The sequence below is a fragment of the Sturnus vulgaris genome, chromosome 10 (genome assembly GCF_052056855.1).
Source record: "Sturnus vulgaris isolate bStuVul1 chromosome 10, bStuVul1.hap1, whole genome shotgun sequence".
In the NCBI taxonomy this organism is placed as follows: domain Eukaryota; kingdom Metazoa; phylum Chordata; class Aves; order Passeriformes; family Sturnidae; genus Sturnus; species Sturnus vulgaris.
In genome coordinates, this window is record NC_142252.1 from 16384670 (window position 1) to 16397004 (window position 12335).

The 12335-nt window shown below is 45.6% G+C and overlaps 1 protein-coding gene across 2 annotated transcripts in view; it reads left to right on the forward strand.

The window, feature by feature from the left end:
- Window positions 1-1050: 1050 nt before the first annotated feature.
- Window positions 1051-12335, forward strand: part of DIS3L2 (DIS3 like 3'-5' exoribonuclease 2) — a 179678-nt gene continuing 168393 nt past the window's right edge. For both annotated transcript variants that reach the window (XR_015805587.1, XM_014871617.2), the window contains exons 1-2: window positions 1051-1118; window positions 3475-4237. Coding sequence is in view for 1 of the 2 variants with exons in the window: in XM_014871617.2 (XP_014727103.2) it covers window positions 3541-4237 (697 nt within the window). In the remaining variant the exon portion in view is untranslated. The remainder of the gene's footprint in view (window positions 1119-3474; window positions 4238-12335) is intronic.

Below are 12335 nucleotides of genomic sequence, written 5' to 3' on the forward strand. Positions count from 1 at the left end.
TGACTGCGGGTGCCATGAGGACAGCTTATTGCTCCCCAGATTTTCTTCTGGTTGAAATTCTTTGGCAAACACAGCCTGAGTCTGCAGTAACACAAGGGTGACCAAACCACATATTCCCAGTCAGCCAGAGCCTGGGTTTGATTCTGCTATAAAGCCTCGTGAGAGGTCTGTGGTCACAGAAAGAGGAGGTAATAAAAGTGCCAACTCTTGACTCTGGTCTCATGCTTTAATGTCACCCTCTGATCCACAGGCTCCGACTTATCCTGGAGGAGGTCAGGCCACTGCTGCTCAGCACCAAGGGCTGGTCACTCCTCAGGCGCTGTTGCATGTGTGAGCAGGTTTGCCTGCTGCCCAACTTCCAGTGCCAGGGGAGCAGGAAGAGCTCGGGAAACAGGATCCCAAAGAAAGAGCTCGGGGAACAGGATCCCAAAGAGCCCGGGGAACAGGATCCTGGAGCATGCTCTTCTCTGCAGTGCAGATGAGGTCACGTAGCTCTTGAAGGTTTCCTCATGAGGCTTTTGGAAATTCAGGTGCTAGCAAAGCTGTGAGTTTCCTCGGGGACAACACCAGATTTAGATCTTTACAATATCAGATTAGCTAACCTGTGCTTTTTTCACTGATCTGGCTACAAATCTGGCTGAAGCTAGAGCAGTGACCTTAAACTGGAGCAACCCATCCCAGGAGGCTCTGCTGGCCCCAGCTGGAAGCAGGTGGCTGCCAAAACACCCCAGGGATCCCGGTGGCTGCAAAGCTGGCAGGCTGGGGACAGTCCGGCTTGGGTGGCAGCACCTCCTGCCTCCCACGTCCCCGCGATGCCCAGCTCAGCCCGCCGTGGGCTCCCACCCTCACACGCCGTGCCTGGCCGGGAGTAGCCCAAAACTGCCTGGAGGCTCCCGTTCCCCCCCGGAGACCCCGAGGAGCTCTCTCCAGTGCAGCGAGCGGGGCTGGGACACCCGAGACCCCGCCTGGGACCCCTCCGCCTGGCCTGTCGCAGCGGGTGTGGAGAGAGCGCTTCGCGCTGAGCCCTTCTGGGCCCCGCCGCGGCCCGTAGGCGCCGCTGCCCCGGAAGCGGACGGGGTGCTGGGACATTCAAACGGAGCGGAGCGGCCGCGGCGCCGGTGAGTGGGGAGGGGGTCGGGAGCGGGGCCGGGACCGAGACCAGGACCGGCCAGGAGAGGGAACACAGCGGAGCCCGGCCCGGCGGCTCTCAGCCCCGTGGCAGCGCCGCGGCAGCGCCGCCGTGACTGGGCCCGGCCGTTCGCTGCTCCGGGCCCGGCAGGAGCGCGGTGGCGGCCCGGCCGCGCTGCCGAGGGGCGGGTGCGCCTGGCAGGAGAGGCGGCGGGCGAGGGGCTGCTCCTGGTGCCGAGGGTGCAGGGGTTCCGTGCTGCTGGAGCTGGAGCGTTGGCTGGGGAGTTGGACACCCCGGGGGGCGTGTGATGGAGGCCAGTGGTGATCCTCACAACAAGCCGGGTGACAATAACAGGGACTGTTTTCATCCTGGGCTCAGCTCAGCGAGTGTTCTCCTTCTGCGCCTCCATCCTGGCATTTCGTTTGTCCTCATCACCGTGCCCAGGCACGGTGGATATACCTGTACCCACCTCTGCCTTCTCTCTGCTCTCTTCGGAATATTTCAATTCCTGGTTGCCCACAGAAGACTAATAATGAAAATATAATACGTAGGGGCTTGCATCTTTTTCAGTACTGCAGTTGCTGACTCCTTACGTGGTTAAAGTTGTAGAAATTATAGCGAAGGCAAGCTGTGAATGTTTGTTCTTTACTGGTAAATAAAGGTGACAAGTTCCTATCTCCTGGAACCAAACCATTGTTTGGAAAGTAGTCTCACTGGCTTTTATAAATGTTATCTGCCTCTGTTGCATTGGCAACAGGAGAAGGTGACATTAAAAGAAAGCTTCTGTCGACCTACCCGTATGTGTTTTGTAATAGCTTGGTAGCAGGTCAGTCTATTAGAAGAGTTTAGCTATTGGCCAGCACCAATGGAAAATCTTAGGAATAAGAATTGCAAACCACATAAAGAATTTTTCCTATTTGTTCAGGGATTTTTAATTTTTACTTTGCATTGTGAAGCCTGCTCACATCCGTGCTCAATTATTAAAGTAAATCCCGGTGCAAGGCGTGATCTTTCTCCAAAAGGGCCGGAGCAGGCACGCTGAGGAGGAGCTGGCTCTGCAGCCCTTGGTCCCTGCTGGATAATGCCCCATTCCCAGGCAGGGTGTGCATGGAGGAGACTGCCTGGGTGCTTTTCCTCTGTGCAACAACAGTGAAAGGGAGAAGAGGGCTGAGTAAGGGCAAAGAAAAATTCCAAGCACGGTGGGAGTAGGGAAGCGATTATAAATTTCACTTTTGCTGATCTCTGTATTCTGTCCTGCCAACATCCCTGTGCTTAGAGAAGGGAAGGGAGAGGTTTAACAGGCAGTGTCCTTTATTTAAACTTAGAGTCCAGTGCCCCACGGTTCTGGGATAGTAGATCTGACCGTGAGCCCTGATATTCTTCATGTACCAGCTGGGGTGAAAATCAGCTCTTTAGCTTCAAACCTGTCCCAAAGTAAAAAAAAAGAGGCATTTTTATGAAAACACACAGAAGCCAACATTTGCAGAGGGCTCCTTTATCAAGAAATCCTTATATTCTTTGATTTTACACACAGGAAAAATCATTGCTATGTCCTGTCTATAGTTATAATTTTCCTCAAAGTAGCTGAGCATAATTTAGTATATTGTTTTGCTCCAAAAGCTTAAAAGCTAAGGTACCTGAAAAAGGATTGAAAGGTGCTTAATCTGCTTAAGTTTCATACTTGTGCAGCAAAGATGGAGATGTGATACCATCTACAGAAACTGGTGCTGGATGGAGCTGCAGGCAGTGTGTCTCAGTCAGTAAGAATTAGGAGCTCTTGCAAGATAATTATTACTGGGAGGGAGTTCATGCCTAAGAAGACAAGATGAAATGGCTAGTCTTGGTATTTGAAGGAACTGTCCTGTACAATGGAGAAGTGTCAGTCACTGTGGGAGGGAGGTGACAGGCAGTGTTTGCTTTTGATAATAATGATATTGCAATAGTGAAGTACTTCAGTAAGGATGCAGTTATTTTTGAGGACTCCAGGCTGGACATGACAAGACTTTACTTCTGATAACCACTAAACTGATACTTATGGCGCAGTCTGTCATTTGCTGCTTTAATTTTCCTAGCTTTTTCAAAGGCAAGGAAGAGCAGATTAAAGGAATCCTGTGTATTTGGGGTGGGACAAAATCCCTGTTTTATGTGGTATGTGGGCAGGTAGAGCTTATGGGCTGTGGTCACTCCTAGGTTGTGGACAGGGATTTGGTGCAGAGGAGATGTTGAGTACATTGTGAAACCCCTTCCTCACACTGCAGTGATTTACAAACCCAGAATTCCTTTTCTACAAAAATTTTACATTTTTGTATCTTCTGGCATAATTAATATTTGACACTTTGTTTCAGGAAAATAAACATTTTTTCCTCTGTGTCTGTTTATAACTCCCTGGAGTTTGAGCCTTTTCCTGCACTATGGATCAGCCGGGGCACGTGAGAAGTCCAGCTTCTGCCCAAGGTGCCAGGGAGGGACTGAGCAGGGCAGCTGCCCCGCAGAAGAACGCGTACAGCAGGCTCATTCAAAAGCACCACAGCGGCCGCTTCCAGTCCTACCTGAACCACATTGCACAGAAGATGCAGCTGGAAGAAGGCTTCTCCAATGACCCCAGCTTGGATCTGGACTTGCCTCTGAGGAGAGGCCTGGTGAAGGATAATCCAGCCAGGAACGGGATAAACATGCATGGCTATTCTCCAGTCAGAACATCTCACCTGGAACAGCCCCTGCCGGGGTTTGAGAACGATAAACCCCAAAGCGCCCTGAACAAATGTCCTCTTAAAAAAAATGCCATTGTTAGTCCAGAGGGAGATTTGGAAGTGGAGGAAGACTATTATAGGTACCAGCATGGAGCTGCATCTGGCTTGTTAAATGTGAGTGACACCCTTGGTGGGAGAGCATCAAACAGCCTGAGACACCGAGGGGCTCTGCAGAAATCTTCCGGTTCTGATGAGAGGGAGGAGGAGGACACCTGGAGAAAGAAACATAAGAAACGAGGCAGATGTCCTGCCAACACTGATACAGGAGCTGGACACTTGTTGACTGAACAGTTTGGTGAGGATGTGCTGGCAATGAATGCCAGAAAAAACAGTCACTTGTCTCCAGGTCAAGTCCAAGGTGAGTTCACTCCAATGAATTGTTTGGTCCATTTGCTGCAATTACTGTGGAATTGAATGCAATGTATTAGTCAAGAATGAGTTAACAGGAGCCAGTCCTGCTCTGTCCAAGTTAGTCAGCCCTTGGTTACCTGTGGGTGGCTTTGTCCTGGTTTACAAGTAAGCCATGTGGCATCTGCAAACGCATTCATGTGGAGCCAACTCAGTGTTGGCAGGACCTAATTCCCTGGCCTAAACTCTGACTGTGGCTGTGCTGCTTCCAGGATCAGCTCAGGTCTAGAAGAGCCCAATTTTTGTGGTGTAGAGTCCAAATTAATAAGACCACTGGATCTGAGCTGACTCAGGGCGCAGTCATGCTTTTCTTTGCATTGCTTCTTTGGATCTGGAGCGTTGGTTTGCTTTTGGTCCAGGTAAATCCAATACTCAGGGGCTAAGATGTCTGTGTAATAGCCAATTCCTGATAGAGAGTGTTGACTCCAGGAAATTTTGCTGTTAGTAACAAAGAGACCACATTTTGCAGTACTAAGGTGAATGTGCCTCTTAAATATGACGTTCAAGGCAAAAAGCTTACTTGGGACATACGTAAAATTTTTATTAGAAGAACCCCTGAAAACAGCATGAACATGGAACCAAAACCAGACAGTTTAAATTTCATTTCTTGGTGTAATGGGTTAAAACTTTCTCTGATTGTTATTTATGCTGAAACACTTTGATAGCCTGATCTTATGAGCTACTACTGAAGGAACTCATAAATGTCACCATGTTAAATTCTCTGTAACAAGTAGAAAAAAGATCGATTTCTCAGCTGGGTAAGATCAGCCTGGGGCCTATCACAACTTTTGAATTGAAAATCAAATAACTTTTTAAATCTGTCTTAAAAACTAAGCCCTAAGACTCAAGAGGGGCAAGTAATATGCTTTTTTCTGGGTTATTTTTGAGATTGTGGCAATACATAATGTGCTAAAGTTGGTAAACTTCCATGAGTTCTTGCAAGACTGATATAGATGGAGATTTAATGCAGATTATGGTAAAACTTGTTGATGAGCTTGATTTTTGAGAGGGCTTTTTTTATATGGTTCATTGTAGTAACACTATTTGTTGTGCTAGCCTGTCATAATAGACTTCACTTCCTTCAGCTTTTGAAGCGTAGGAAGAGCAGATGACAGATGAAGAGTCTCAAAGACATACAGTTTATATCCAGGAAAATTACAGGTGCCTACATGAATAAAATAAAAATAGCCTGGCTTTTAAAAGCAAACACCCCCAGTGACCTCTTGCTCTGGTTGGAAATAGGGTTGCACAAACCCTTTAAAAGCTGGTTGTTTGTTTCGTGTAAACACCTAAAGCAGAATATGTTGACCCTTGTGTTTGACTTCCCAGGTGGAAAACTCACACTGTGGGAAAAATTATTGGAAAGTTATTTGCTCAGCAGTGACACCTTTCCTCTTCTTCCCCCTGCATGCCTCCCTAGCCACTCTCCTGTGTAGCTGCCACTGGTTACCCTCCAGAACACTTGCAGGGATATGAAAACAGTTTCTTGGGGAGGAAAGAAAGAGGAAAAAATAAATATGTCAATTTTTTCAGAGAAATGTCTTTTCTGCTGTTTCTGAGTGTATTTTAGAACTCTTGTTTAAGTGAAATAAAGATTTTGCAGTAGGCAAGTGCTTAGGAATCAGAACTCACACATCACAGTATCCGATTAATATTTTCTCACTTCAAAGCTTGTATTTCTCTCTTGATGCTGATATAAGTCATTTTATTTTGCATAGGCAGGTGTCTGGTTTGATCAGTTTAAATCAAGGCTTGTGAAGCTGTGATGGCAAGAATTGCTTCTGCCGTAGCAGTGAGGCGTATCATCTTTTCAGGAGTGACATTTCCTCACAAATTAGCTCTCTTCAGACTGTTGTAGGCTTTTCAAAAGGCTCTTTGAGCTAATCTCAAAGGCAGGCATCTCTCTTTATACCATTTTATTTCATTGTCCTCCTCTTAACAGCTCTTCAGCTCAGGCTTAGCTATGGTTGGGTTTGCAATGACCCTAAAACTGACAGAACTAATGGTGAAGGTAGATATATCTATCTGTGGAAACCCTTTGAGTGCCCTGGGGCAGGCATTAGGCAGCAAGGGACTGGTCCCTGTTTATGTCCTTTCAGTGGCAGAGTGATTCCTCTGGCTTTAGAGGAAAGAAGAGAGGTTTATGGAGCCCCAAGCAGGTAACTCTGAGCCCTGGAGCTCAGTTCTGCTAATGTGTTCCTGTCTGGACTTCCATATAGAAACTTTTCCCAACTATTGGAGGCTCTGCCGTTGAGAGAGCTGAGTGTGAATAGAACTTCATTGTCCCTTGTGGGAAATATGAATAGTCATTAGACTGCAGGTTGGATTCACTCTATGGCATCAGCACTCTTGAATTTGGGAAAGTGAGGCTGCAGATAAAGGAATCCCATAGTTCCTCCCTTCTGTGCAGTTTTAACTTCTGCAATGGGAATTGCTGTAAAACCTCCTGTTCTGAAGTTTCTTCCCAAACAAAACCCAATAAACCAGAAAATAATCCTAAAATGTCACTTTAAATTTTGATGCTTAGAGCTTTTAATCTAATACAATTTTCCTCTTAGTATCTTCCCTTAAATGCTCTAGATTATTCGGGTTCTAAAATTTGGTTAAACTTCCTTAACAGAAAATTATCAAGTCCCTTGGGTTGTTTTCTGGTTTTGATCAAAGGCTCTTAAGGTTTTTCTATTTAAATCCATAGTTAGTAATCAAAATCTTTTTTCAGACTGACTGAAGTTTTTGTCATAAAAGGGATTAAAACCTTTTTCTTGAGGACAGAAGTGCTGACTCTTTCTGCAGCATCTGTCTGTCATATGCCAGGAGTTGAGATTTGCATGGCTGCTGTATGGAAGTTCAATATTTGTGATGCTTTGCTTTGTCAATAAGTAGTTTAGAACAAGTGCTGTGTTTTATTTGGAACGGCAAGATTTCAGTTGCATTTTGAGGACATGCACTTGCTAGCCTGTTTTTGAGGGAGAATTGCTATTTGATAGCACATTCCCAGGTCTCCTGGAAAGCCTAGAAATCGGACATCTTCAGAAAAGGACTGTCCTCCAAATGTGGAATACCATCTCCCAGCCACTCTTGATTTCAGAAGATATTGGGAGCTAGAGTACCTGGGAATGAGGTGGCTTTGTTGATTTTGAAACTTGGGTGGAGCAGGATGCTGGTCAAGACTGATTGCTCTGAAATAGGCTCAGATTTTGCAGGGCTGGATATACTGTCTCAGTCTGTATCTGCAGACAGCTTCCTTGGGAACAGCACTGTCAGCTTCCCTAGGTGTCCTCTTGAGGCTTCTCTCACTAAAAACTAAACAGGTTTATGATGTGATGGAGGTATCTTGCCCATCTGTTAGGGTCAGCATGCCCCCTGAGTAGAAGCAGACAATTCCTGGGTAATAACATGCCTCATGCGAAACAGTGGAAGATTTCCACAGCCCTTTCTGATTTATCATCTGTCTGACACTTGGCATTTATTTGCCCAGCCTGTGGTACTTAACCAACTTGGGCAGCTTCCATGGAGGAGTGGTGCTGGCAAGCAGGCTGGTGTTTAGCATCAGAGCTTTAAAAACAATTGTTGCTGTTGGATGGTGGCGTTGTGCTTGTGGCTGCAATCCTGACATTTAAAAGGTTCAGGATAGGTAAAGGAAATATCCTGGATTGGCTTTCCTGTGTGTTTGATGGGCACAGCTGCTCAAGAGTTATCAGCCTTAATAAGATGGCAAAATCTCAGTATTTTGTCTTCCCATGGTACACTGCAGTATAATTGTGTGTTTGATTCTCTGGGGGAACTTTGGAAGAAGAACCACAGCTTCTGCTTTTTCTTTCTTGTAAGGCTAATTTGGGATAATGATACTTTTTAGTGGCGAGTCTTCCAATTCTTGTGTGGTGAAATTCAGTTCTGAAAAATGCTGTTATCTCCCTATCTGGCACCAGTAAACATGAGCCAGCAATCTCCTAAAGGCCACAGAATCAGCTCAATAAAAGGAGAATGTTGGTTGCTGTGGAAATCTTTAAAATTTAGCTAATCCTGCCAGGTTCAATGTAACGTTCCTTACATGACGTTAATCATAGTAATAAGATATGGGAGAGAAGGGAAAACTGGATTTTACTGCATAGCCCCATCTGAGAAACACATGAAAAATAGAATGCTCCTTTCTCTAATGGTTTAGCAACGTCATCACAAACATAAATTTCTCTTGCTTTTGATAGAAAAAATGTTGCATTCCTGAATCTTGTGCAACTAATGTTTTTGGCAACCATCAGCTATAGTATGTGAGTTAATATCTGATGTATCCTCTCTTGGGGAGATGAGATCTCGCCCTTGCAGGGACTCTGTTTTTTATATGTGATCTAATAACTGCCCTCTTCCATGCCCTTTACCAGAGCCCTGAGCACACTGTGCTGCGGCAGGAGCCTTTGCATTTGGCAGTGAAGCTCTCACCTCTGTGAATGAAGGAGCTTCCTTCACCTCCTAGTGCTTAGGTGAAAGTGTTCCTCAGTGGAAAATAGCAGGTTAACTCAGTGGAAAATAGCAGCTTGTTGCTGTTATCCTGCTGTTTTTTTAAACTTTATGTAGTGCAGGTAACTATGCCTGTGGTGTTGGTCCTAGGAAAATAATAAGCTCATAGAAGAATTTAATTGATTTTTAATTAATTTAAAATCTTTTCTTTCATGTGACTTGTCATCAGTTTATTTACAAAGGTCCTGTTGAACTCTTCTGTGTCAGTTTCTTATGATATTAGGGTTTTGATGCCAAAGGTGTGAGTATGGATGTTAGTGTGTGAACTTAATTAAATCAGAGTGCATGTGCAATGGTTTAAAACCTGTTTAGTAAAACTAATTAAATGCGGCAATACATTTAGAATTGTTACCAACAGGTGTGTCTGGTTCTTGCAGTGTCATGTCCTGACCCTGTGCTGTTTAATAGGTCCGTCAGACATCAGGAAGAAAATATATAAGTAGGATTGAAAAAGGGTTTTTTGATGACTTGCAGAGTACTGAATAGTGGGGGTAGTTACTGGCAGCCATCTGGATCACTTGGTGGACTGGGAGCAGGCAAAACAAAATCTGTTTATCGAGTTGCCAGCATAGAGCCATGATAGCAGTGCAAGGAACCTGGTGTGGGAAGCAACAGCTTGGAAAAAAGTTTTGAGCTCTTGATGGATTAATCAGCCAAACATCCTCCTCCTGTGAAATGCAGCCAAAAGGGTAATGTATGAGCATGGGAATTGGAAGATGGAGTATGGACTCTGGGTGTCTTTGGCACGGCAGCAGCAGCTTCTGGAGTGTTGTATCCTGTGGTGATGCCCTCAGTTTGAGGCGGATGGTGATGAATGGATGAATACTCAGAGGACGGCCATAGGGAAGATTAAAACACTGAGATCGTGAGTGAGTGATTTGAGGAACCCCTGCTTTGGTTATCACAGAGATGCTTGGGGGAGGGGAGTTTTCAGTAAATTGCCTACATGGGGAACAGATGTTCAATAATAGGCTACTCAGTTGAGCAGATTATGATATAATGCATTTGAGGCTAAACAAATCCAGGCTTGAAATACAGCACAATTTAGCAGTGAGGGTGAATGACCATTGGAACTGTTTTACCAAGGCTTGTGGTATGTGGGCTGTCACTAGCACGTTTAGAAGCCTTGATAACAGTTTCCACGCCTGAAAAACGCTGTCATTCAAACAGGAATTAATTTGTAAAAGCCCTCTGTCCTCTGCTGTCCATGAGGTCAGTCAGCCCACACACTCCTGTCTGGCCTCCTATTCAAGTAATGTCCAAGTGTCTCCTTCACCATGGATATCCAGGTAGGCAGGACAGGCTCTTTGCAGCTGAATTCAGTGGCTCTTATGGGTCCGCTCTAGCCTATAGTTGCTGTGGACTTTCTCTGCTGCCTTCTTCTACAACTCTGCTCCTACCTCTCCTGTCCCACATGCTGCTTCCCATCTTTTGCCCTCCCACCCCAATCCCCTGCTAACCAGCACCATTAAATGCTGTGGGCTACATGTCCTGAACTCCCTCTTGTGGGGAAAGCCAAGCTACAGAGAATTGAGACTTGGCTGGGGCAGGGTGGAAAACAAAATTTTGTGATCTATTGCATAAAATAATGTCCTCTGTGAAAAAAATAAAAATTTCCAGGGTGCTGAAGGAAAATGTCAACACTAGCAGCTGCAGCCCACAGATGTATGGGGCATGTCCCGCCTTGGAGAATATTCCAGGCTCTCTGCAAATAAAAGTCAGCGGCCAAAATGTGGTTTTGATCAGTTTGTATGTTTTTAGGCATTTCCCCCCAAACTACTAGGGATTGAGATTTATGTACCTACTGCACTGAGTGGATAGTATGGGGAATGGTTCATCAGCAGAAGAACACATTCAGCAGCACCTTGGGTTACCTCAGGATATGTAGGAATCTGAAGGCAGTTCTTTGATTTCTTCAGCTGCTAATGTCTTCTAGTATATTAGCACCTCCTGTCAGGTATTTTGCTTTTCAAAGTCTCTTAGCTTCTTCTGTTCTTTGAGCAACTTGCTTCTCTCAAACTACTGAAACCCAGAAAAATCAAAGACAGAACTTCCACAATACTGTGTTTCTTGAAGTCTTGAAGAAGCCTTTTCACAGTGTAGTTGCTGGATAAAACAAAGAGCAAAAGGTATTGTGGAAGATGTTTAGGGAAGATGGAAGGATGAGGGGGGTCGGAAGCAGCCCTGACCCACATCCCAAGGCAGGAGTAGAAGCCTGGCGGAGTGCAGTCATCAGGCGGAGTAGGTAGCGAGGAGGTCACAAGCAGGGTGGAGCAGGTTCACAGAGAGTCCTGAAAACCAAAAGAGCTGTACCCCCTCCCTGACAACACCACTGCGCTGCTGCACGCAGCTGGAGCACAGTAACTATTTTGATAAACTTTTAGTCTATTGCTACTAAATGAGTTTCGTCACCAGCCCTTCGTTCAGAGCCTGGAATGGTATCTTTGGCTCTTGCACTCCTGTAGTATTCCTACAACACAAATCCTGCTGAGGAATTGAATAAAACTGCAATTACTGTCTGAGTTACTGAAGTCAAAAGCCTGCAAGCATGAGGATGCTTGGAAGTGTTTTGGAAGTGGAAGCATGGTGTCGTGAGCACATGATCTTGGCGGTCAGGAGCAGTTTCCACAGCATTGTTTTCAGCAGCAGAAAGAATCCATTGTGCATTTCTCTTCAATTCAGTTTTTCAAAGCCTAGGCCCTTTCTGAAAGCCAAAGTCAGCAGGAACATTTTCCCTAGTTCCATGTTGAAATCTGGGGACATGCAGCACAAAAGTTTTTAGTAAGTATGTGCAGCTTAAAGCAAAAGAGCAGTGGCAACACGTGCCTTCCACCATATGCATGCTTATCACCTCATTTTCAGGGTCTGGAACTGAGCATCTGTCTCCTGACTTTCTTTGATATTCATGGATGTGCCACTTTTTTGCTACCTTAATTTCTTAGTAGAAGTGTTTCTTCCTCAGTGTATAATTCTAAGAATGTTGGATGTCTGAATCTTTTATGATCAGCAGCAGTGGCACAGTCACTTCCAAAGGCAGCTCATGGCCCTAAGAACTCCCTCACAAACCATGACAACCTGTGTTTCCCCACCTGGAGTCGTGGCTGGGGGATAGGCTGCCTGTCTGCAGCCAACTTTTCCCCCGTGTGGTAAGGATTCCCCTTGGGTTTTTTTTTTGTTGGGTGTTCAACTCTTCTGTGCGGATTTTGGCAGACTTTCTGCCAAAGCTGTTTGGAGAATCACTTTCTCCAAAGAGGCAGGGTGAGAGAGCTGTCTGGGTTTGTTCCTGGATGGCTGCACCGATGGCTCACTGTGTGCTGGTGCAGAGTTGCTGGTAACCAGTTGGGCTTTTTCCAGTCCTTTGAATTACTGCTGAACTCAAATTTTAGAGCTGTGTGGACACGCCTTCACTTAAAACAATGTCTTCTTATTTTATTTTGGTTTGTCTTGATGGTGGAAAGTTATGTTTAGATGTATGCTGTGGCTGGGCTCTGGTGGCCCATCACAATGGGTCAATTAGTGAGGCTGGGGGGCCT